The sequence below is a fragment of the Prunus avium genome, chromosome 3, assembly GCF_965620075.1.
Source record: "Prunus avium chromosome 3, drPruAviu1.hap1.1, whole genome shotgun sequence".
Taxonomy (NCBI): Eukaryota; Viridiplantae; Streptophyta; class Magnoliopsida; order Rosales; family Rosaceae; genus Prunus; species Prunus avium.
Genome location: NC_142286.1, coordinates 5,007,444 through 5,034,779, shown reverse-complemented (window position 1 = coordinate 5,034,779; position 27,336 = coordinate 5,007,444). Strand labels below are relative to the sequence as shown.

Here is a 27,336-nt window from a genome sequence, read left to right as displayed (position 1 = left end):
AGGGGTATGGTATGGATTGGATCGGTTTCACTCTAAAATTATGGTCAAATTAATTACAATAAAATGATTTGGTTGGGTTCGATTTTGACAAAAATCATTGAGAAAACTAAACCAAATCAATTTAAGATAATTTAGTTCGATTTGGTTCGGCTGGTTTCTCTTGCCTTTTGCATGTTTGCAATATTGTTAGCCTAATTACAACAGAAAAATTCATAACTTGCTATATACCTTTTTCATTTTCTAGAGTATCAAATCATCCTAAAACTCTACATACAATAAAACTTTAAATTTCAATAACTAGTATAGCTACAATTTAAATATCAATAACTCCAAAAGTTCAACAGACTTCAAATTCAACATTCATATGTAGTTATTATCTAATTAGAGTACTATACATATAAAATAAAATATAAATAAATATACAATTAGACAATCTAAATCGGTTGACAAAAGCTAAAAATTGAATTAAACCAAATGATATACGGTCCGATTTGATTTTTAAAACCGTTGGACTTTTTTGGTTAAAACCATAGCTACAGTTGGAATAAGCCGATTTCATCGGTTCAACCCGATTGTAAATTGGCATCAAATATGACATTTGCAGCTTTGATCATCGACCACAATATTATCTTTTTAATAAATTATGTATCAAATGAGTTTTCATATTTCTATATACCCAATTGCTATAATTAGTTGGGATGTCCTGTCCACAACAAATTACAACCACTTGTCAATTTCAAAAACTTGTGTAGGAATCAAAGCTTGGAGAAGAACGTTTGGACCAATTCATACTTATGATTATCTTTCATGACCATATATCACTTAAAAGTGCAAGTCTGCTTAGTGGAGTGATGTCTTCAAACTTGCTACGATTAAAACCATTTAAAAAGGACACGGCTGCCTACTAGAAACAATTTTTCTAGTTTCAAACTTTTTACCACGTGAAGAAGTATTCGATATTAAATTTAAAAAGTAATGCTCATTAGTCTTTCTTTTTTATTTCTCATTTACCAAACCCTAACTAGAGCCAAACACATGTTTTGTAATCTGACTCACGTCAAAGTATTTTTCTTTAATCTGATTTTCTTATTTTGTTTTTCTTTTTTTAATTATTTAAAAAAATTATTTGAACTTGAGACATCGTTCACGGTCCATTATTAAAAATAAAAATATCATAAAATTAAGAGTTAGCTGGTATTTCCTACTATCTACTACTTTCAAGAAAATAGAAGATGTGCATCCGTTTGTTTAGGTTGGAATTTATATATATAATATATAAAAAATCAAAAAAGCAATACCAAATATGATATATAAGTATAATAAAGAAAAAGAAAAAAGGACGTTTGATTTCATTAGTGCGTAATTCTTCTTCACGTGTAGAAACTAGAAAATTGTTTCCAGTAGATAGTCGCTTTTAATATACATATATGTAGTCCTTTTTCATTGAGGAATTCCTTAAATAATTTTATTTTAGGGACACCATTCATAGATAATCTTTGCAAAAAAAAATCAGACAAATTGAAAATCATTAAGGCATCTAATTCAGACCAACAAAATTCATGACCACGGTGCTTCAAAAAAGTACTTAAATTTCAATAATTTAATTGAAAGATCAAATGATATTGAATTCAAGTGATTTTTTGTAGAGATGATCTTTGAATGAATATCTACAAAATATACTGTTTGGATTATTGAAATACTATGTGAAGTGGGCCCTACAAGCACTGGCATACCTATTAAGGTGCAAGGAGGTGCAGCTGCACCTGCACCTCCCCTCCCCTCGCCTTAAAAACCTCTTCAGACGCTAAATGTTGAACCTTTGTTGAGGTTTCATGGTGCGCTCCAGGTGTTCGACGAATTGCCTCCACCAAGGCTTGAAGGCGCTGGGCTGTTTCTGCACGCAGAGCATAAAATCCTTAACAAAACGATGTCGTTTTGGATCAGGGTTAAAACAAAAAAATTCGTGGGTTTTAACAAGCTATGATGTATAGGCTGCTTAAAAACTGATAAAGGGCTATAAAACAAAAGGGCTTTTAACAAGCTTTCGTTTTCTTCTTTTTAAATTAATTGTTTGGCTTAAATTTTATTTTTTATTTTTTATTTTTCAAAATGAGAAATTTCGTTCATAAAGAAGCAACAACAATACAACCAGAGCTCCTGGCTTCTCTAGGTGCTATAAAGTGGCTTCATTAAAACATTGCCATAAAAATCCCCAATAGAGGAAATTCGATCAAGAAAAAAGAGTACCACAACACCGCAATACATAAAAATTAAGCCCCTTGTCTATCCTTTCCTAGTAAAGTTTGAATCCATATCGGACCCACCTCTTCCCAGAAACATTAAGTGCCTTCCCTCAATCCACATTGAGCCATAGCATGAGCCACACTGCTACCTTCACGAGGTTAATAGACCACCTTTGCATTACCAAACTGCACCAACAGAATCCGAATATCATCAACTAGATTACCCACATTACTCATCCACCCATCAGTGCCAATAATCATATTCATGGCTTTTTGTGAATCAAAATCAACAGTCAAATAAAACAGACCTTTAGCAGATGCCAAAAGTAGCCCGCTACGAATAGCCGCCAGCTCAGTTCCCAAAATGTCGGAACTATCCGAGCTAGCAGCCATAAAACCCTAACAAAACTTGCCATGGCAATCACGAACCAAACCGCGAACTCCTCTTCGCCTACTATTCCTCCCAACAACACCATCACAATGCAAAACAAATTGTCCAACCGGTGGTTTAAATTAATCATGGGTGAAGATAGTTTTCAATCATGGAATTCTTTCTCAAGGCAATTCAGCTGCTTTTCCCAAACGCAGCCACACCTTTTCTTTAATTTCCTCGGCAAATTATTTTTATAATGAAAGAACATGACTTAATTATCACATCCTTTTCTTTTAATAATAGAAAGAAAGAAAATATTGAAGAAACACACGTGATTTCCCTCCTGTTTTTTTTTTTTATATATTTTAAATAAAGCTTTTAGCCTTTCAAAATTGCACATTCGCTAAAAAAATTCTGGGTCCGCCAGTGCCTACAAGGATGTCCCTCAAATAACTTATTTGAGTAATCTCTCAATGGAAGCTCTCTCTCTCTCTCTCTCTCTCTCTCTCTCTATATATATATATATATATATATATGCATAAATACATACATACATGATACATATGTACTTGTTCTTGTGTTATTATTTCGAGCAAATTATGAACAAAATAAAATAAAAATTCTGGTGGTGTCAAAATCTTAAAATTAATCAAATGTCTTGGTGTTTTGTAGCTACCAATTGCTCGAGAAATTATAAAATGATATCGTATCACCACATCAGCCAGTGATACTTTCATTTAAAATTTACCATATGTTAAGAAATTTATAAGACAAGGGAAAAAGAAGTACAAAAAGAAAGAAAAGTACTTGTCTCTTTCACTGGAAGTAGAAACTGCTACTTTCCTGCCTGCCAATCACTATTTGATGAGTATGCATACCTTTCGGAAGCATCCGAAAACGTAACAAAGTCAAGCAATCAATAAAGATAATTCCAAAATAAGATTTATTCATGTACAAATAAGAAGTACATTGTGTAATTTCTTTTTAATAAATAAATCCGATTGCAAAGTTTGACTGGATATATGAATAAGTGATTGCTTTTCAAAATTCGCATTGCACATGCCATCATGGTCGCAATGACAGAAGGAAGACAGGTGGATTAGTAGGTAAAAATTGTTGTCTACTAAGAACTTGCTCAAGTTATGAAATTGATCTTAGTTTCTTGCCCTAAACAAAATTCCAAACCTAATACAAATTAATGTTCTGGGAACTTGTACCTTGGTAAGTACTGATTTATTCCAGTGCAACTATAAAGGGAATATACCGAACCCAAAGAGAAAGAAAGGAAAAAAAGATGTGGTCAATAAGGCTTTGTCATGTGCTTATTGGTGATGAGGTACGATACTCTTTCATAATGTAATAATAATTAAAGTGGGAACGGGGCTTTGAACAAGGCAACGGACAAAAGGAACGTAAACGGACAAACGATGAGATAGAGAGAGAGAGAGAGAGAGAGAGAGAGACGTGGACAAATGATGTTTGCAGAAAATTCAATCGAACGTTGTATAGCAATGGTGTGGTGTTTGGGACCCTCCACGTACTGCACATGACCCATTCCTAGCCTACCACTTAGTTTTGTACCCTCTCTCTCTCTCTCTCTCTCTTACTTATCTTTCTTTTTTAAATTTTCTCTCTCTTATGTTTTTTATTAGAAGCATTACTAAGCGTTTTCTTTCTCACATCATGCAGGGGTGAATGTTCTTACACGCTTAATTTACAAGCCGGAATAATGTAAAAGAGAGAAGAAAAAAAAACATATTTCAAATGAAATTGTTAGTGGGTTTTTGTCATTGTTATAGCTAGTGAAATTGACAATGGTATGGTAGGTTAAGGGTCAATGTGAAGGAGCGTGTAACCCCATTCCCTATCCAATTCCCTACAAAACCCCACTCTCATTTCTCTCCTTCTCATAATTCCCATTCTCTCTCTCTCCAAAACTCTCTCTCTCTCTCCAAAACTCTCTCTCTCTCTCTGAATTTACTTTTCTTATATATAAAATTGTATATCATCAATACAAATACATTGTGCGCTACATTTTTTTGTACACAATTATACATCAACTGGGTAGCAATGGCAGCAGAACCCAACAATTCAGAATTAGCTCAAAGCACCAGCAACTCATCTCAAAGCTCACCATCTTCATCATCTAGGTTGTTGCAAACTCATCCCACTTCACCCTCAAACTCACTCAAGACCAAAACACACAAAGCTTCCTCACAGCATCAGCAGCAACACCAAGTAGCACTCAAAAGAAAGAGAGACGATGACAGCAGCAGCAGCAGCAAACACCCAGTTTACCGAGGAGTTCGCATGCGCAGTTGGGGCAAATGGGTGTCAGAAATTCGCGAACCTCGCAAGAAGTCACGCATCTGGCTCGGCACATTTTCAACTCCTGAGATGGCCGCCCGTGCTCATGACGTGGCTGCCCTCAGCATTAAGGGCAACTCGGCCATTCTGAATTTCCCCGAACTGGCCCAGTTATTGCCCCGACCGGTGTCCCTTAAGCCTCAGGACGTCCAGGCTGCCGCGACTAAAGCGGCAGCCATGGTTCATTTAACTTCCACGTCATCATCCTCGTCGTCCTCGTCTTCCTCATTATTGGTGTCACAGTCAGAGGGTTCAGAATCAGAGGAGCTAGGGGAGATTGTGGAGTTACCCAACATAGAGGGCAGTTTCGACTCGCCCGAGTCGAGGAACGAGTTCATATTGGTGAATGACTCGGAGGATGGGTGGGTGTATCCATCAATGGGGCTTGAGGAGGTTGAATTTAATTTGTGGGGTTTTTTCTCATCGGATATTGGCAGCTGAGAAAACTTAATTCCAAGCAACTTTGAAGGTTCTAGTAGCGTGGGGGTATTATTCAAATGACTTAATTGGTGTAGATAGCTTTTTTAAGTTTTCTTTTTCTTTTTCATCTTTAGAAGACTACTGGTGATGGTCCTATATGATTCATTCCGCAAGTTGTTTCGCTACTTTTGCTAACTCATCACAACTGTCACTGTAATATAATTCACACAATTTGATGCTAGCTATGTTTCTCTTTATTTAATTTTTCTATGATGCAGAAAAATTAATTATTTGATGTAGGTTTTTGGATTGCATTTTATGCATCATATGATCTTCAAATTAACTTAATCGGTACTGGTTTATTTGTAGTTTTTTTTTAATGAACAAAAGCTTAGGAGAAGATTTGGTACTTCCACCACCAGCGTCGGGAATACTCCACCGATTTATTTGTAGTTTCCATGAGTGGTGAATATTGTAACTTTCGAAAGGAAGATCTAGCACATGCATGTCATATTCTTTTCACAGTGAACATTGCTTATAAATCAGATATGTAAAAGTCAGTCCTATCCCTAAGTTATAAATAATTGCTATAGTTAGCTGCAATCACCGCCATAATCATGATAGTTATCATTAACCACCAATGCGATCATTTCTCTGCCCTACCATGGACTTGTGTGCATGTTTTTATTGCAGATGTGCCGAGTTTTGACAAGTATGTAGACGAAATTCAACATTTATAGTTAATTTCATACGTTACATGTAATAGGTCGGTACATCCGATAAATTTTTATATGTTCCGGGTACACCACGTGGTTGGTGTACCATCCAATAAACATGTATGTGGAATTATTGTCCAACTTACTGCATTTCTTTTTATGACATGTGACGGACTGCATTTGAAAATATTTCATATGTCCTCAGTCTATTGGATGGTACACCAACCACGTGTTGTACCCAGAACACCCAAAAATTACTATTCACAACTTTATTCAGTTAGTTTCATACATTACATATAAATAGTTGGGCATACCGCATCCGACCTAAACAAAACTTTTCTCCTTCCACTCATTTCCTTTTCAACTTTATTTTGAAATTTGCACTCGTATTTACTGCTGATTTGTTTCTTTTGGCCTGCAATTATGGACTAATATGATGACTCTAATTTAGACAAATTGGAAAATGTACCGCTGGAAGGTTTCGAAGTATGCATTGTCATCACATACAACTACAAATGTACCGTTGTGCACATTGAAAATGATTTGAGTGACTTCTGCATTATGAGGACAAGCATGCGACAGAAATAATTTGAATATGTTGCAACTTTTTTTTGGGTGGGGTGGGGCCAGAAGATATGTGACAATATTATTTGGATTGTAATGGAAAGAATTTTCCGGGAGAAAAAACAGAACGCTAATGCTTTTTTAACCATGAATAAGCCGTCAAAAAATGTATACGGAGCCTGTTCTCTGTACATATATGACCTTTGAGTTTTCCCTTTCATGTTTTTATTTTTATTTTTATGTTTTATTTGGAAGGTTATTCGAGCAGGATGTAAATATATAACTAAAAATAAGTGCGGGATTAATATAAAATTTGTTTATACCATATTTGACTGGTCAATTAGAGAATGAGACGTAGAACAAGGGACCCAGAAGAAGGACTCACTAAACCTGGCAATCTATTACGTCCCACAAAGTACCATTGACAAGTTGTGAGCCTTCGGCAAGGTGGGTAAAGACCACGCTTCATTAGAGATTTCTCACAAGGACACGTGACGCCTCTTTAGGCAATGCCTACAATCCCACATCGAAATCTCACCCAAGATGCACGTATCATAAAATCTATAAATAAGAGCACAAGTTCTCAAAACGAGGTAATTGTGACATTCGGCTACTTAGTCATTACTATGTTCAGATTACTATTCACTTTGTACTTGACATTAACTTAAGCAATGGAGAGCCTTCGGCCGGTACCACACTTGTGCCCAAGGATTCACTGCTCGTTCTTTGTTTCGCAGCCAATCCACCCTACCGAAGAGCATGCAGTGCAGAAGGTGACATCATCACTAAGTTGAGTCCAAAAGTATTTGACCATTTATGTGCATCAACAAAATTAGTGAAAAAAAGTCAAACGATTTTAAATTTTGAATTTGAAATAAATTAAGGGTGCATTTTGTCACCAAGCTGACATACACTTTGTTAGGGACTCAGCACAAATGGTCACGTAATGAAACTTTATTTTATTTTATTTTTTAATATTTAAGTACAGGGAGGACGAATTCAATCTTAGAACATCTTCTCGCTCCAATGGAAAATTTATTTAACTATATAACTAGAATTGGTTGGTACAACTTCCATTTTAGGTTACACAATTTATTGTTTATTAGCACCTGTGAGTATATGTATAAGATCTTAAACTATTTTAATTTTAGGTTTATTGTCATTTTCCAATAGTGTCTTCTTTAATTTGTCGTTTCTCAAAGAATTTTGTTGTTTTAAGGATGATTTTCTTGAAGAAATTCATTGCGGGAGTGAATTAAGAGCTCATGCTTAGTTTATATTTAAAAGAAAATTACAACCAAATTTATATAAAAAAGAAATTAAAGTAGTCACAATGATACGTTCATAACCACACACGACACCTAAAAAACCTAAATCGATAGATCATCTGTCAATCTCGAAGTTTACTTTTGGGGGACAGCAAGGCATCCTTAGACAATTTAGGTGCGAAAAAGATATTTCGTTGGGGACAAAAGAAAATGACATGAAATTGTCAAAACTCTAAAAGAAAAGATATTTTTCTGCTTTTCGTTCATTATTAACAACAGGACCATATAGTCACAGCTCACCAAGTCTTTCATTAATATATAACAAGGACTTGTTGATCGGTCAATTCTTAATGCCATAGTTGATGATTTTGTAATAAGGTTTTCCATAATAAATAAAACGCATGCTTATGTACTTACATAGTTAAATAAAAGTTTATGTATTTTAAGGGATTTTGTATTCCCAATAAAAACTAATAAAAATAAAAATAGAAAAGTGGGGGTCTTGTATCTCCTTTCTTGTCCTTGAATCTTATTTTCCATAATTTTGTTATTTATGCTTTAACTACTTATTAATTAGGTAGGTTAATATAATCCAAACATGGTGTTCTTCCTGATTTTGGCTAATTAGCGTTTGTTGTTGATAGATATTTTATGTCCTATTTGGCCATAATCAAGAAATTGTCTTATTATTTGACTTTTTTTTTTTTTAAATTAGCACTCTGAAATAGTATCATGAACTCCTAAAATTTACACTTCGTGAAAATAACTCGGAACTTAGCTAAAAGTCAAGAATTAAGAGAAGAAATTGACAATTCCTTTGTTTGACAACTTAAGTGCGGAATAAAGGCTTATTTATGGATATGCCCCTTGTGCTTTCAAAATAGTCTCAGATTACTACATGTTCTTTGAAATGTCTCAATATACCACCTATACTTTCATTAAGTGTCTCACGTAAGCGATTCTGTCAAATTTGAGAGAAGTTTCGTTAGCTGATGTGGCCTCCACTTTTTTTCAATCTTAACAAAGGAGAGTAAGGGTTAGTCAGGTTGAGAAAAGGGGAAATTTGGGAGAAAAAGTAGTCAGTATTCACACAGTCTTCTTCAATTTCCATGTCTTCTTCAATTCAGTCAGTATTCACACAGAGAAGAAATAGCTTTCAAGTGCAATGAACCCTATTCAAAGATTCGAGCCCTTCTTTCAAGTGGAATGAACCATATTCCTTCTTCTCCCAAATCTGAAAACCCCAAATCAACTTCCTCATTTTCTCCCAAATTTGAACCTCCACCTTAAAGTCCAACGCCAAACAGTTTTCAAAGATTCTCGAGTAAATCGTGCGACCCCCTTCCCAAATAACCCAACACAACCCCATACCTTGATAACCCAACACACTAACTTAATCAGTATTCACAGAGAAAAAGTAGCCTTCCTCCTTATTCAAATATTCGAGCCCTTCTTTCAGCAATTCCCGAAATATGAAATTCCCTCAACCTAACATTCTTCTCCCAAATTCCCCTTTTTCTCAACCTGACTAACCCTTCATCTCCCTTATTAAGAGATTGAAAAGAAGTGGGGGTCACATCAACTAACATAACTTTTCTCAAATCTAACGGAATCGCTTACGTGAGACACTTAATGAAAGTATATGTGATATATTGAGACATTTCAAAGAACATGTGGTAATCTAAGACTATTTTGAAAGCACAGAGGGCATATCCATACAATAAGCCTTTATTAAATGACGAGCAGAAAAAAATGTGGAAATTAGGGCATCAAATTCCTGAGTTTAATTTCCACCAAAATAAGCGTCATTTCATAATATGCATATTACTTTTTATAAAATTATGTCATTTACAAAATTCGACATACATAAACCAAACACTGAAATCTTCAATTGCCAGAAATTGAAATGATGAAAATCTAAATTCCGTCATTTTAGGATTTTATGTAATTTTTAATTCCTTCATCCAAATGGAGGGTTAGTGAAAAAAAAAAGGAAGAATTGCATAGTGACTATTTTGGAGTCTAATAATAACAATTTCCGTCATAAAAAACAGTTTGTGTGAATTTTGTTTTAGTCAATGGCAAATTGGGATTCAAATATATCTTTCAACATTAAACAAAGAAATAACCCTAGACCAAAGAGCTAGTTGTGTTTTCTTATGTATTTGTTTTACTAATGATTTTTATTGTAACGTTTTTGACATCTTGTAAAATATTATCCATTGAGACTCGGTGTCGAAGTGTATGTGAAATCTCTCAATTTGTAATACTAATAACAATGACCATGGACCATGGTATATTATATAAGCTAGACTACTCCGAGCACAAGGCTAGATCCATGATTATAGCAGCCAATTACATTTAGTTATCATATAAATTACTTGATTAATTTCCCTGAATTAATTAGCCCATGACGGTGGACGATTGGCCCGTGAGCTTCAGTGTCTGGTGATCGATCGATTGGAGACGGATGACTGGCCGCGGTGTGCCTCTATCTTGAATATCAAGAGTGCCTTGCATTCTATGTACGTACGCTATGAACCTAGGCCTTGGTGATTAAACTACGCTAGTTCTTTTATTTTATTTCTCTTTGTGTACGGTATATCTTTATTTTCAGTATTAAAAAGTTACATAGTATCAAAGCGAGTTGAACTTTCGTCGTAAATATGTTGGAATAGTTTGTTCCAACTCAATATCAGAGATAGAGTGTCAACGGATCTAACTCAGTTAAAAAAGGTATTTTCTTGTAGATCAGTGGCCTCAAATTCATACCTCCCATGGTATTAGGCAAGGTGTGTGGAAAAACCCCCCTCTTGTTTTTAACTTTGACAACAAAAGAGTCCAAGAGAGAGCAACATCCCATTCCTCAAATTGAATGAAGTTGAACCCACTGTGATGGCCATATGGTCAGCAATATGATTAATTACCGGACCCCCCTCTTCTTCCACCAAAAATCTTCTTGGAAGTGGGAGAGATTCGTAATCACATAAATATGAAATTTTATATTATTGCTGATATATAGTCAACCCAATTAGCTGTTTCATCATGGCGGACTGTCCCACTGGTAGTTCACTCCGAATCAATTGGATATAAAGCTCAGTTTGCATAATGATCTCAGCATAATGTCGATGATTTGGTGGGTATAATGCTCTAATCAATGTCATTCCAGTAGCTCAAACTAGCCTACGTTTTCCTCTCATTACCATGAAGATTTGTTAATACATGTAGAATATGTGATGGAATTCAAGTTAATGATGAACAATATTTAGGTGCATGCATCATTTATTTACCTCGATGTGATTAACGAAACTTCGCTATACCTCGTTTGATTAGTTATCCGTATGTATCTCTAAATGAACAGTTCATCACGAGAATTTTAATTGCTATCAAAATTAACTATTTTTAGCCTTAAGAGCATACACAATGGGAGGGTGTATATGGGTATGTATAGCATATTTAGACCTCATTTGACCGGAATGAACTGCAATGGAAGGGTGTATCCTGCTGCAAATTTACACAGCCACCGTGAGATGGAAAATTAGATGGAAGTTTACATCTATTTTTACATCCAAGAAGCGGGCCCCACGTCAGAGAAAGTAAGAGAGAAGAAAGAGAAATGCTTCAATATTTACTGACTTACTCTCTCCTCACGCGCAAGTGAACACAACTCGCCACTTTTGTTTTTTTGAGTTGCACGGCTGATGCCAGCACACTCAAAGTTGAGAGATTTTGTATATACAAAATGTCAAAAAATAGGACTTTTGCAAGGATAGGCCAACGGCTCCAAATTCAATGGTGGAGATGGTTTTTCATTCAAAATGAAAGGCCACCAGTTTATACCCACCTATTTTGTCATAAAATCATATGTTCTCCAAATATAAATTTTTTTAGGTCCATTTATTTGGAAAAATAAACCTAACTTAACACACAGAAAATTAATTTTAAAAAATTAAAACATAAAAAAAAATAACACAAAAATGAATTAATTCAAAAAAATTGAATATACATATTTGGATTTACATCTTTCTCCACTGGAGCAAAAATCACATTTACAACCCACGGAGGTGTAAAGGGGATGTAAAAGTGGCTTTACACCCCTGAAAATACACCCCCCACTGTGGATGCTCTAACATTATAACGACGACTCACGAATGACATTTTATTTTTCTAAATATAAGTTGAACTGTACTCTTAATTAATCAATCTTACATGTTGCTAATTTTGTGAGTGCGTAAAAGGAATATAGAACTTTTCCAATGCATGCATTGCATCGTTTCTCTTGATGATTGTTGACATATTGAAAGTCGTCATGTTGCAATGAGGTTGCCACTACACCGCCCTTCCTCTTTCAGAAAATTATCATTGGATACCTTATCTTTGCTCCACTTGTTTGTTTCTGCATAAGTTCATAAATAATTGGATGAGGAAAATCTTTAGATCACGCACAAAATATTATATTCTCAAAGCTGTCTTGCCACAAAACATTTCATTCTGCAAAATGATTGAAAAGACATCACGAGAAGATTCATGACTGGACTATACATGCAGTTTGGACGATTATAATTACCATTTATTATTAGTATTATCATCTAAAACTAGTAATTTATTGTGTCGTACAAATTCGTTTAAGTATGAAACGAAAACGGTAGATAACAACCAGCGCCCATGGCCTAATGGATAAGGCGCTTGACTTCTAATCAAGCGATTGTGGGTTCGAGTCCCACTGGGCGTGCTTTCTTTTTCTTTTTCCCCTTTTGTTTTTTTTCTATGCATCAATTTATGCTTCCATTTTTTATTATTTATTTTATTTTCCAGAAACTTCATTTTCAATCAACCTCTTTTCTTAATGGGTTCCGGGAGAACATGAAAACAGAGGGAAGAACTGAATCCATATCCTAAGCTTACAGAAATATCATGTCCAAACCAAATCCTAGTCAAGCTTTAAACTTTATGAACCAAACAAAATTGACAACATCCATGGTGGTTTTAACCTTTTTTTTCTCTTTTTATATATGATATGTGTAAATTTCTATTTGAATTATATGCTTTAAATAAGAGATAATGTAGTCTATTAAACTCACAAACAAAATCATTTTTCAAAAGGTATGAATTTTCTTGTGTTATTTTACGTTCGCCTTGGGTCATCGTATCAAATGACTTGACAATTATTTAATTTGTTTATTAATTATATGATGTTACAAACATTATTTTTATTTGATCAACGGAAACGGAATTTAAGATATCTTTCAACATTTAAAAGAAATATACATTAATTCCTAATAATATGATTCCACTTAATATATGCCTGCTATATAAATAAATAAATAAAAAGTTAAAAAGAAAAAGCTATCAAATGAATAAGGATTCATGTAAAAAAATAAATAAATCAAGAAATAGAAAAGAAAATGAAAAGAGAAGACATTCTCTTCATACAATGTTAGCTTATAAGAATTTCGTGTCAAAACTATATTACTTGTCTGTGATATGAACCCAACACGTTTTTTATTGTGTTAATTGAGATGGAGTAATTGACTTTCATGGTTGTGTTAGGTGATGCTAAACCCTAAATCTTTACTGTATCGATCGTGTCTAGATTATTTTTCTTAGAAATTTTTTAGGTTAATTATGCCTTGTTCTACACACCGTCTCCATAGAGTGATCCAAAAGAAAGAGTACATTGAGTATAACAACAAAGTAGGACTAGTAAGTAAACTAGTGAAAGCTCATTCCATAAGATTTTTATTATAAAAATAAGATACGCTTGTTCAAAATCAGGTGTCCTACAAGGGTTTGCAGCCTAAGTGGCTTAGAGGACTTTGCCATTATCCATATTAGAAACACACTTTGATGAGTGTTGATTGTGTTCAAAATATAAATAGCACGCACCAACCATTAGTTCTATATACATCTCCTTGAGCCCTCTTTGGCAAGATAAGGCTGCAAACCCTTGAATTTAATTATATGGTTTTTTTCAATAGAAGAAGAAAAAAACCATATAATTAAATTCAAAAGTCCACAATCAGATTTGATCACTATTTATGAATCTTTTGAAAAACAATCACTTCCAATAAGTTATGTCATGGTCATGCTTTCATACTGTTGTAGATATTTTTACATGTCAGTTCTCACTCCTCACATGATTCTCGAGTGAAAGGTGCCTTTTTTTTCTTTCGATTTTATTTTCTTGTCAATATATAGACACACATGATTAGTAGAAAGCAGTCATGATCACAATAATTGAAACTTCAACCAAATCTTATTGGATAATAACCACGAGAAAGAAGCGGACTTGTCCATTTCATGCATGTTTCAGAAGTTTGGTGAGGTGTAATATCATGCGTTCAAACTCTCATTTCTTCTTTCTCTGGTTGTTTTATTTTATATATGATGTAGAATAAGTGCCACGCCTCTGAGTTGTTAATTACTTGGAGACAGATCAGGTTTTCTTGTCAACATGATGTATGGTTTATGCAAAATGTGAGTAATTGTGGCCAGATTGGCTAAGTTACTTATCTGGAATTTGATCTGTGGAAAGTGACCCCTTTCTGCAACGACCCATATGATTTTATTCTATTTTGCTTATTCTAATTGTGTTGCGTACTCAATCGTGTGATAGAAAAGTACCTTTCTATGAGGACATAGGTTATTTTTCAAGAGAAACTGATATCTGTGTGTTTCAGAACTTGCGAAAATTCAAATATAGGACGGCTCGTAGTATGAGTTGAGGTCGACATAGATTTTGATGATTCGTGTATACCTAATTTTGTTTCATGATCATGACCCTTTTGTTTTGTTTCGCTAGGTTCGTTTTCGTTATTATTTTTCTTCTCGTTTTTCTCTTTAGAGTGTAAATAATAGAAAGCTACAAAAGAAGCTTGCCCACTATTAGCGGAAAGCTAGTAAGGTACACAAGCAAACATGCATGTTCTTTTGGGAAAACATAGTTGGATGACCCTTTTGCTAACTGTGCATGTGAGTGAAATACAAAGCAGTCGCTTCATAATTTGTGTCATGAGTAGAAAAGATTGCGATATGGTGATCCTATCAATATGTTTTTATGCACTCTTATTTTTATTTTTTATTTTTCATTGTTTGGAGAATCTTTGTCAAGTGATGTCATGGTGATGGAGCTACATGTGTTTTTATACACAAACACATGCAGCCATAGAATAGGATGCAAGAATGGTGGACCCAAAAGAAGGGAGTCTTAAATATAAACATAAGCAACTTTTGTGACCATATTTCAAACTTCCACAAAATCATATAATCATTTGCATGTATCTAGTCTGGGCTATATGTATCATTCCAAGGTGGTTCTGGTACTGAACCTGAGGAGGAAGAGGGATCTCCAAGGCTTCACCTTCCCCTGAGAGACAAAAGGCAAAAACAATTCTCATAGCTTTTATACCTGCTTCAACATTGTAAATAAAAAACATTCAGCCAGTGGATTTCACAATAAAGAGATATATGTATGTACACATACAGATGAGCAAAATCTACAGGAAAGATTTTAGGGCTCATATATTTTAGGCAAATCCTAAAACTGCAAGGCCTTCTGTAACCTGTACAAGATCATGCCATGACATATCGTACCCATTTCACGTGTCCAAATTTCACGTTGATACTGGATGTAGAGAAACATACAGCAGACACCAAGGCCTAAGACATCATCTATGGACATGACTCCTATAGTGTGCAAAGTAGTGAAAAAGTGGAAATTCTGCAATCGCTCTTTACTAAACAGAACTTCACAACAGTTCCACCTTGGATTAGCATTAAACTAACTTGTCCAACCCGGATTTTGTGTTCATTTGGTTAGTCCTATATAACAACACCAAAACCCATGAATGAAAATTTCAAGATCGCTTACAGTTTCAGTATTGCCAACATTTGAGAAAAATATCACGTCAAAATGTCATGATTCGAAATCGTTGCTATAGACAATTACTACTGGTAATTGTATTTCAACAATCCCACTGCCAAAAATCTAACTCACTTATTACAAATGTATATGAGAATATCTCTTAATATATAGCAAACTTGTGCTGCATATATCACTAATCAACAAAATCATATGATATTGATTTTAGATATTGCACTGTGGAAATGGATGCTAGAATTACATTTCTGGTTAAAATATATATTTACTATTAATTGATAATGTAAACATACAAAGCAAGTTCTCCATATAGACAAAGATCTTTCAATTCCATACAAGTCAAGACATGTCTTAATTGGAGCAAATATTCATATTTCAAGAAAGTGTTGTGCTGATGCTGGCTGATAATTAATTTTAAGGAAACTATGAAGGCTAAACAATCTAGAAGTAACAAAACTTGAAAAGCTAAACTTCAATTATTGTTTTAATCAACTTCACAAACAATCCTCACAGGCCTGCCAATCTAACTACCTAATTCTGTATCAGTAGTACTGCAGTCCCCTCTATCATGATGTAATGGATACAGAATGGTGAGTATTTTCAATCTAAACATCAGATACGATCGAGTGATTTTATTCCCCAAGGACCTGTCATTATTGGAATTTTTATCTTGTTACATACATAGCTCACAATCTACAAAAGGTAAATTTGAAAATAGATCATTTCCTATGGTGGACCACAGTATACAGGACCATTTAGTAGGATCAAGAATCACACAATACTTCAAAAGCATCCAACAAGAATAGCCCTATTGCAGGCTGATTAAAAATTCAAAAACAACTTTAACAGGGTTGCTTAAGTGCAATAAGTATAATATGAACACGTTGTAGAGTATATTTATTGACTTACAGCATATCCACCAAAATAACAAGCAGTTTTCAAAAATATGGAGTAAGACAGAGAGGAAAGGCTTACCATATGGAATACATACTAGATCCACTCGAGAACTCCAGATAGCTTAGTTCTCGTTTGTGCTAGACTTAACAAGTCTCTGAAATTTTTCTGATAGCTCTTGATAAAGCTGAGTTTCTGTTGGCTTCACTTGTTCAATTGCAGTCTTAAAATGTTGCATCTTTACTTCTGAGGCGTCAAGGCTCTCCTGATAGAAGGCATAATCATGAATTAATCAGATTAAGAAAAGAAACACTCATGCAACAAAATTAGGAACCATCAAACCTCCAAAGCTGCAAAGGCTGCTTCTTTGCAGATTAACGATATATCAGCGCCAGTGCAGCCTTCTGAAAGATGAGCAAGTTCATATATGTTGACATCAGAACTGCACGGAATCTTGCGTAGATGAATATGAAATATCTCTTCCCGATCAGGCTCATTTGGGGGTCCTACATATAGCAGCCGGTCAAAGCGTCCTGTTCAAAAGTAATATATTCTTAGGAATGTTTGACAAGTTTGTGGAGCTATAGAAAGATGCTTGTAGAAAACTTAACCACCTTGTGTTTAAAAAGTTACAGGAAACAGTTGTTTTTCATGAGACGGGTGAATGTGAAGGTGAGTACAGAAAATGTGTATGTGTGTGTTTGTGAGAGAGAGAGAGAGAGAGAGAGAGAGAGAGAGAGAGAGAGAGAGAGAGAGAGAGAGAGTGTGTGTGTGTGTGTGTGCGCGTGTGAGATGTCGCACCTGGTCTTAGAAGGGCACCATCGATCTTGTCCGGCCTATTTGTAGCAGCAATAACAGTGACATCAACTCTTGCATGCAAACCTAATTTTAACAGTATTGATCAAGTCAAAGATACAATAGCAAAAATAATGATTGCTTTAAGTGAGCATCCTGGCTAATAAAGAACCCACATATTGTTTAAGAAAAAGCCTTACAAAAATAAACAACGAGAAAAAGCTACTGTGGATCCAATCATTTAGAACTGTTACTAACCGTCCAATTCAACAAGCAGCTCACTCATAACCCTATCTGAAACTGAAACTCCATCACTTTCCTTCCCACGAATAGCAGCAAGACTGTCAATTTCATCAAAGAATATGATTGCTGGGGCATTAGCCCTTGCCTTTGCAAACAGGGATTTCACAGCCTTCTCAGATTCACCAACCCATTTGCTAAAAAGTTCTGGACCCTTCACAGCAAGGAAATTCAGCCGTGCTTCAGAAGCTACAGCACGAGCCATGAGGGTTTTGCTGCATCCAGGAGGACCAAACATCAGAACCCCTGTTGGGGGTCGAATCCCTATCTGTTTGAATGCATCCTGGTGTTTTTGAGGCCATATTACAGCTTCCATTAACTGATTTTTGACCTCCCTTTGACCACCAACATCTTCCCAATTAACCTTCGGAATCTCAAGTTTTACCTAGAAGTTTAAAGCAACAAATTAAGAGTCAGAGTACTTATATCAGTGAGAACATTCCTTCATATCTGCCGATAGAAAAGTTTCCTACCAAGTGACATTCTAAAGGGCAACATAATTTATGATACCAGTGGCCACCGGTATCATTATTAAATGGTTAGTCCAAAACATGGCGCATGATATGATTAAATAATTAAACCACTGAAAAGTTCACATTTTGAACTCAGAAAAGTACTCGCTTCGAACTGTCAATCCAACAAGAGAAAAAATAAATAACTCCTATTGTCTTGTAGTTCTAAAAGAGCAGTTGGACTCAAATAGCTGGCCATTTGATCTGTGCTTGTCCATTGTATGATGAGCCCACAAAGAGAAAGTGAAACCTTAACTTTAATTAAACTAGTTTAGGGATACTGGAACTTTGGTACACAACATAGACTAAACAAAAATGACTGCCTGTAAACATGGAAGTATTGACCCTACCTCTCGCATGGCACTGGGCCCCACTCTCATCCTGGCCTTTTCAAAATCTTCAAAAGCCACTTTTAAGACACATTCTTCTTCTATGCCATTCAGAAAATTATCACCATTTGCATTTGTTCCCTTCACATGCACAGATATGTCTGAAGAAAAATCCAAATCCAAATGTGAGATAGATGAAGATGTGGAATCTGAGTAATCCCTTGATATGTGTGTTGTATCTTTTGAGCAAACAGGTAGTATTACACCATTAGAAATACCTTCATGAGAAATGGATGTTTGGTGCAAATAATCATGATAGTATTTATATTTGGCAGAACGCTTAAGACAATTGAAGCCTGCCTCGTTACAAAGGGCAGCTAGATCAGCTCCTACAAAACCATGTGTAGCAATAGCAAGATGTTGGACTTGCTCATCTGAAAGAGAGTGCTTCATCGCACTGACAAGAACATTAAGTATCTCCAAACGTTGGTTGGGAGATGGCACACCTGAATGTCAATTTTCAAAAGAAAGATATTATTGACATATCTGAAAAAAGAAACAAGCTCTGCCTACCAGTATAAATATATTGACAGTGTAACAGAACAATCTTTATTCAAGTACTATTCGAAACACAGGGATATTACTCAGTACACTTATAACAAATGTATAGCCATAATACCCCCAAGATAAGGACATGAAAACATGAAAACAAAATAAAAACCAATATTTTTTAAAATAAATAAAAAAAGATGATGCAAATTAAACAAGCCATCTGACCAGAAAAAATAATAATTTTAAACTAGGCTAATTATTATCTCTGCACCTGCACCTATAATAAGTATGACGGCTACCACAATTCCCCTCAGTTTGTCAAACCTCTAACGGACCAACATATTAGATTGATACCTTTTTTTTTTCTTGCAAGTGTAACTCCGAAACTATTCAGAAAGGTTTTGGATATAACTACAAAATAAGCATGACGAAAAACTTCATATTACCTATTTCAATTTCCTTCTCAAGTCTTCCAGTTCGTCTGAGTGCAGGATCAATGCTATCAAGCCTGTTGGTAGCAGATATTACAAGTACTCCAGTTCTATTAACCCCGTCCCCGTCCATCAACTTTGACAGTGTACTAACTATTCTTTCAGATAGCGCTTCACCTCCATCTTTCCTTGCAGGTGCAATAGCATCAAGCTCATCAATGAATAACTGTGGACAGAACCCATTAGAGAAAATGAAGTATAGATGTGTGATACTGAATCAACTAGTCTCTCAAAGGCAATAGCTTGGTAATATAATCAAATTAATTAAACCACGTTCCACAAATATACATTCACTCTTTTAAAATGACAGAGTTTAACTGTCAACATTTTATTGCCAACTAATAATGTTAACATTGCAGTATTAACTATAAAGTTAACCTTGTAGTGTTGACTAATAATGTTAAAAATGTTAACATTTTAGTTCTGTCTTTAAGCCTCACAAAAGGGCCTTTACTTGCATACATTGCTTATTAATTAAAACCTTGTAAATTCAAAAATTCCTTTTAGTACGTATTTTATCAAACTTCCTCAAAGTTAAAGTTATTATGATATTTTTTTTATATAAATCAAGCCCTTGTTTGCTGTAAGGTCTTTGGTATAATTCTAGGAGAGCACCTTTTCCAGTATTTAGTTATATTTTTAAAGCATAAGGCGGCATTTGATTCAGTTTTATTAGGCAATTTTGCACGTAGAGAGTATGTAAGTGGGTGTTAGGCTTTGATATACAAAATTAATCAGCGTAGTCTTCACTACATCCCACAAAATGGACCCCAAGTTAATGCAATTTTCAGCGTAGTCAATTCCCTCTGTATAATGCTCTAGAATTTTTACTTCACACAATGGATTAACAATCTTAATTTCAAGATTTCTGTAAACTCTGACAATTTCCAAGGAAAACCTGTGCCATGTTTATTTGAGACTTCTAATGAGCTATCTACAGAGACCACATCAGGGTTCACAATGACTAAAGGCCTGGGCCAGTATCAATAGTGCACATGAAAAGGATTAAAACAGTATTGCCTGCTGAATGAAAGTACATAATTGAGATTTGCCTACCACCACATGCTTCTAAGTTCTAACCAGAAAATGAAACCTTCAAATAAAAGGCAAGAAAATTGAAACAGAGAAGAAAACTAACCACAGAAGGTGCAGCTTGGCTAGCTGAGTCAAAAACTTCACGCAAAGCTTGCTCACTTTCTCCATGGTATTGGCTCACAACTTCAGGTCCATTGACAGAGAAAAATTTGACGCCAGAATCACGGGCACATAATCGAGCCAAAGAAGTCTTTCCCGTACCAGGAGGACCATGAAGAAGCACTCCCTTTGTAGGTTTTAAACCAAAACTAATTTAAAAAAATATATGCATGAATTACTGTAGAAAAGAATGGCCACAACTTATGAACACATCAAAACCATATGTTTCCACCACCAAGTGAACATGTTAATTGGTATGATCCTGGAAGACAAGAATTACATTTTTTTTAAAAATTTCCAAAGATCAGCTATATTTCCTATAGACAAATCATTTAATGTATGCATCAGACGATATTTTAATGCCTTATTATTTGGTAATTCTATATATTTCATCATTTGTAATTGACAAATTCCATTTAGATTGACAAGTCATCTAACTTTAAAAAGGTATCTTTTTCATGAATGGGGGAGCATACCACTAAGTAATTAGTAGTATATCTTATAATTAACCATACAGCTTATACCTTACATGTTAATGGCCTTTACATCAAATGAATATTCATACCACAATCAGAAGTTGTAGGATTCAATCAAAAAATGATTGTGGAAAGCCCGAAGTTTAGTATCACATGCAAATTTCGGGTACACTATTAAGAAACAATAATGGTTCAGATGACATACCTTGGTAAAATGTCCATAGAGGATGAAATTATGATGTCCCTCAAAATTTCATATTCTTTAGAAAGACCGGCCAATCTTGAAATGTTATCTCCTGTATCAGCTATAGAATCATTACATTCCACACTAGATAGATTGCTTCTCTGCAGAGTTTCAGATGCTGGGTTTGATGACATATGAAAACATACTTTCGTTTCTCGCTTCACTAGTAAAGCATCATTTTCACTGCCCACTAGTTCAGAAGCCTCATTTAGCAAATCATGATTAGCATTATTCTTTGACAAAGTTTTAGCACCAATCACTCGGAGTAAACAAAGCTGTGAAAGCATAGGGATGGTCACAAAATTTCCAATAAGTAGACAGCGAGAATACAACCATGTTGTAGCACATGTCTGCAGAAGTCTTTTTGCACTGTCATCCCCTAAGACCTCTTCAATATCAAAAGAATTAACAGATGACTCATTGGGAATGGTTACATTTCCAACTGACTCCCCACGCCGTGGTGAAGTTACTGGACTGGTATCAGAAACACTTAGCTTTGATTGATTCAATGGTGTCTTAGGGGATGCAAGCATTCCATTTTCAGAACGATAGTAAGATTTTTCATAAGAAAAATTGGCAGAGGTATTGTTCATAATTAATCTATTGTTAGAATGAAGCACCTCCAAAACTAACTCCTTGCAGCCGTATACTGAGAGGCAATTAACTTTAGTGCTACGTGCTTTTCTTGTATCACATACAAGACCAGCTTGGGCTTGATTTTGTACAGAGTGGATGAATATGACCCTGCCTGATGGAGGACAACCCATTGTATTTGAAAGATTTGAAGACAATCGCACTCCGTTATTTATAACCTGAGATAAAGACATGAATAAAAATAAAGAAAATGCAGACCCCAAATGTTGTGACACAATAATTTATTCGAATGAATCAACCATTAGAAATCCAAACTCCAAAGTGCCAAAGGCAATAAAAAAAAACGTATTTATTTAATCAACAAAGGTTTCCATAACAAATTGCACACAACGAATTTGATAATTAGATTTTTTGATCTGATTACAGGATGCCATTTCAATATTCAACAATACAGTTCAAACAGTAAAGAAGTGAAGTTAGGACCTCTTCCTTTTACAAAAACAAGTTCATATATGGAACATCCTTTGGGATATTAGTAGTCACCCAGTACCGGAGAAAGGGTATTTACTGTTTAGAGTTTAGACGCACACTAATGCCATATGTTTTAAGCTTTATTGCATGGTAATTCATCTGCTGAGCTTTTTTTTTTTTGTTCTTAGAAAAACCATTTGTCACAATTGCCATATCAAATAAAGGGAGCAAAAAAAGTAACCCAGTTGCCATTCAAACCTTAGAAGAAGGAAAAATAGTTGCAAGAGCAAAGTAGTTCCCTGCGTCATTAGTTAACTCCCCACAAGAATCAACCCCAAAACGTCTGGCAGATTCATCTGCTAATGAGCTGAGAGGAAATCCATCTGAAAATCTACTCTTCAAACAAGGAAGAGACACCTATCAATCCAATGAGGGCAAAAACATGACACAGTTAAACCAACAACAAAACAAGAAACAAACTTCGGATTTTTTTAACAAAGAGAATATGAAAAAGTGGAAATTTACCGATACAATGGATCCAGGAGTGAAGGAAGAGGCAACCATGGAAGGCTCTGAAAGCCAAATTTTACAGCTTTTGGAGTCGTCCTGAACATCAGTGACTCGGCCAATGAAAGCAGAGTTCCCAATCAGAGATGGGTATTTAACCGAAGCTAGTTCAAGAGAGCTTGCAAGAATCTCTTCAGTAGCTTCAAAATCAAGTGACACAGGTGAAGAAAAGTTGTCAGAATTCGACAACCTTGATTGTGTCTTTGAATGCTTCTTTCCCTTTGAAGAAGGCATCTGTAATACAATACTCACAAGGTTGGTGTTTTGGTTTGGGGTCTCTGCTATGACTATGAGAAACAAATGGTTTCAGTTGACAGAGAAAAAAGAGTTAGCAACAGAGAAACAGAGAGGCAAGAAGAGAGACTCAGACTGAGAGCGGCGCGCTCGAGACGGTTGAATCCGAACCCGTCCAAGTATATTAAAAGCCAAGTTAGAACATTGAGTTGAACTTGGCTTGTGCAATATCAAACCCGATGAATCCGGATTGGGCTTTTTTTATTATGACGGCCGGTTTGGCAGAAATGCTACAATGAGGGTAGGGTTCGTCTTTAGGCCAGCTCCGCCCGAAATATTTGGGTTTGAGCTGGGCTCGGGCCAGGTTTTATGGGTTTTTTTAAATTTTTCAAGCCGAATTGTGTGCTTACAAATAGTCCCTATCGCCAGGTTCCATAAAAAACTTCGTTAATTGTTGATGTGGCATACATGAGAGCCCACATATCCAATAATATAGTGTCACATGTATTTAAAATACAATATATATTCTAAAAATAATTTAAATTTTAAAATTCATAAAAATAAAAAATCAAAAAATAAAAAATAAAAAATTATTTTAAAATATAAATTATTTTTATCAAATATATATTGTATTTTAAATACATGTGGCACTATATTATTGGATATGGGCTCCACATATATGTCACATCAATAAACTAACGAAGTTTTTGATGGAATGACTATTTGTGAGCATGCATATCAACCTTGAGGACCACGAATGACACAAAAAAGCAAGAAGGACGTAATCTGACAATGCGTTTGGATGAGGAAATTTAAAAGTACAAAGGATTTCTTAAATGACTGAATTTAAAATGACGGAAATTAATGTTCTAGAATTTGTAAAATTTCTTGTTTGGGTGATGGATTTAAAACACGAAATTTAACCTTTATTTGTAAAGTTATTTTTTTTTAAACCTCAATCTCTTTTGGGATTTTAGAAATGACGACTTTTAGATAGAATTTAAAGTTGGGATTTATGATCTCCATAATTCCATATTTTTTTTCACGCGGAATTTATAAATTTCTATGTTTTTTTTATCCAAACACGGGAATTGGTTCATGTCAATTTAGAAATTCTGAGTTTTGTCATAATCCCAAGTTTATTTCCCTCATCCAAACGCACCGTGATAGTTTCGTGAACCTCACGGATATTTTGTGATAAAAAGCCTAAAAATAAATTAAAGTAAAAAGACAAGACATTTACTTAAATGTTTAGAATGGAAATAAGGTAATAAAGGGGAAAACTAGGCAACGAGCGGGCCTACTAGGTCCATGCTTGGTTTTGTTATTTTTTTTCTCTTTAGAGTGTAAATAATACAAAGCTACAAAAGAAGCCTCATATGATTGCTATGAAATAGTTTTGCCCATTATTAGTGGAAAGCCAGGAAGGTACTTAGGAGTCAACATTTGGCCCATGGCTCGTAGGCCAAAGTGGGTAGCACGAGACTCGATGGGCCAAAGCTAGGCCCCGCTCGATGATTAGGCATGTTCGGCCTAGTCCGCTCTAAGGTTGGGTAGAGCTTGGGCTTAGGATTTGAAACCTTTGGCCGGCCCACGACCTGGTCTGACAAGGCCCAGTCTAGGCCCGTCCGTGGCTCGGCCAAGTTTAAGCCCCTCCGTGGCTCGGGCTGGTTTAGGCCGTCCTCTTTTTTAAGATTTAATTGATGCACTCTCTAACCTCCTTTTATACTTAATCAAAATAATGTAATATGAATGATAAACTAATAAATTTCTTATTTTATTTATACATGTTATAAATTAAGTTAATTTTTTCAATGTTGTCTAAAATTTTGTAACAAACAATATACACAATATCTTTTAGTCCATCCCCCCCCCTTTTTTTTGGTCAAGTTCAAATTTAATGGTTCAATAAAGAATTTGAAAGATTATTTTGCTTTTATTAATTATACTGGCACAAATTTCTCTAATTTTCATGATGTCAATCCTAGTTTGGGATAAAAGTAACACATTTTCATATGATTCATTTTTAGGTATAATAATTTTTTATAAATATATTGGCTATTGTTCTAAGTCTAGTAGAAGAGTTTAGCTACTACTAAAAAAACGATGAAGCTCTGGAGAGGGAAAGAGGGAAAGGGAACTAGGGCACAATTATGACTCAAAAATTTGGGGATCTGGAAAATTAGGTAGAGGAAAAGGCGTCAAAAGAAAAGGAAAAAACTTCATGCGCAACAAATTGAAGGGGAATTCAACAAACACCATCTCTATCTATTCGGATGTGGCCCACTTGGGGTTTCTCAATCAGACAGAAAGCACTCAAGAGAACTTGGCTGGTACTACAAATCCCTTTGCTGGAAAACGGAGGAAGATCACCAAAAAGTGGCGGTGAAGAACTCGATGAAGTCGGTTGATTATCTCGAGAGTGAGCCAGACTACAGCGATTGGGGAAGGGATCTTTTCTGCTGTTTTTTCCCTAATTTAGAATCTGATAATTATTACTTGCTAATGATTTGGCTAATTTTAATCCAATCTAATGGTCAGGATTACCTGAAGATCATCAATGACTTGTTTTGCTGGGTAAACCAGCTGAGAAAGAGGGCGTGCAATGGGGCTGGTTGGCATTCTCAAGAATCTAGGGAAGTTCCTTCTCTATCACTTAAAAAATCTTGCATGCATTGGTGGTGTTATCTGTGCATTAATCATTATTACATATCTGAAACCACTATTTATACCGTGTTGTGGCTGTGGTTCATCATCTGCTTCCAAACCCTTTATACCTTAGTCTGTTGGTGTTGTGTCTTGTTTTGCTCCTCCAAAATGAATCCTCAACTTGCTGCTAACTCTTCCCAAACTAGATCCCGGAGCTCAAGTCCTAGAGCTCACCCCATTCCCAGGAGGAATACTCCTCTTGAACCTTCTGTCATTCATAGTGGCCGGTTCACTTTCACTATAAAGAATAATGAAACCAGAGTGTCAACCACTTCCCTTGCTTCTAGTGTTCAGAGTCACTTTGAATCCTTTTGTCTTGTTGGAAAAGTCTTCGGAGTCCCTGTCCCGGGGAGGGCTATTAGAAACCGCCTGAAAAGTGACTGGAAAAATCTGCAAGACGAAGTCTCTGTTGATCATGTAGGTAGAGATTGGTATAAGATTGAATTCTGCTCTGTGGAAGATGTTGAGCACGTGATGAAGAATAGACCTTGGTTTGTTCCGGGTCAAATCTTTGCTCTTCAAAGATGGAGACCTGATTTTTCTCCATTTCATGCAACTGTCGAGTGCATTGTCTGTTGGGCAAGAATTCCTTTTTTACCGCTTCACTATAAGGAACCTGAAGTGCTCACTGACCTGGTCTCCATTCTTGGGACCCCAATTAGTATTGACCAAGCCTCTATGGTAGGTAAACAAAGCATGTTTGTTCGTGTCTGCCTGGAGGTGGATTTAACCAAGCCTTTGAAGAGGTGTCTGATTCTGGGAGAGGGCCCTAAGGAAACCCGCATTTATATTAGTTATGAAGCCCTTTTTGCTATCTGTTTTTACTGCAGCCAGAAGAAGGAGCCAGGACATATTTGCCCCATCAAAATATCCAACAAAAATTACCTTCAGGTTGAGAGGCTGCATAATGAACCAAAATTCTTCCTTAGAGATTTGGTTTTAGACGAAGAGGACCAAAGGAAGCTTCATGATGATGTGATCCTTGTTTTCCCTCTACCCATTACTGTTGAGCATATCCACAAGAATGAGAATGGTGAGGATGGTGAGGAGGGTTATATGCAGAATAACGAGGAGAAAGAGGCGGGTTGGACTGTGGTTGCCAACTGCAAGGGGAAATCCGAAGGTGTAATAAGGGATGAAAGAA

At 35.5% G+C, this 27,336-nt stretch overlaps 2 protein-coding genes and 1 non-coding gene across 7 annotated transcripts; 2 read left to right on the top strand and 1 right to left on the bottom strand.

The window, feature by feature from the left end:
• The first annotated feature begins 4,468 nt into the window (after positions 1-4,468).
• On the top strand, positions 4,469-5,644 carry LOC110751683 (dehydration-responsive element-binding protein 3). Its single transcript, XM_021952185.2, has one exon. The coding sequence runs from the start codon at positions 4,687-4,689 to the stop codon at positions 5,422-5,424; it is 738 nt and encodes a 245-aa protein (XP_021807877.1). The 5' UTR covers positions 4,469-4,686; the 3' UTR covers positions 5,425-5,644.
• A 6,966-nt stretch (positions 5,645-12,610) lies between these two features.
• TRNAR-UCU (transfer RNA arginine (anticodon UCU)) lies at positions 12,611-12,683 on the top strand. The gene has a single exon. It is a non-coding gene; the product is annotated as a tRNA-Arg (tRNA).
• A 2,454-nt stretch (positions 12,684-15,137) lies between these two features.
• Positions 15,138-23,682, bottom strand: CIP111 (Cam interacting protein 111). 5 transcript variants are annotated; one of them, XM_088250905.1, is made up of 12 exons: positions 23,208-23,681; positions 22,941-23,099; positions 21,579-22,429; positions 20,842-21,046; positions 19,659-19,869; positions 18,939-19,166; positions 18,682-18,821; positions 17,778-18,204; positions 17,526-17,606; positions 17,067-17,230; positions 16,806-16,989; positions 15,138-15,359 (listed from the first exon to the last, which is right to left on the bottom strand). In XM_088250905.1, the coding sequence occupies exons 1-11, from the start codon at positions 23,481-23,483 to the stop codon at positions 16,849-16,851; spliced, it is 2,883 nt and encodes a 960-aa protein (XP_088107031.1). In that variant the 5' UTR covers positions 23,484-23,681; the 3' UTR covers positions 15,138-15,359; positions 16,806-16,848. The 5 variants fall into 5 exon arrangements, with proteins under 5 accessions (XP_088107031.1, XP_021807884.2, XP_021807882.2 ...); XM_021952192.2 differs by having other exon boundaries at positions 17,067-17,257; positions 23,208-23,680; XM_021952190.2 differs by having other exon boundaries at positions 15,138-15,362; positions 17,067-17,257; positions 18,682-19,166; positions 23,208-23,682.
• Between the last annotated feature and the right edge of the window lie 3,654 nt (positions 23,683-27,336).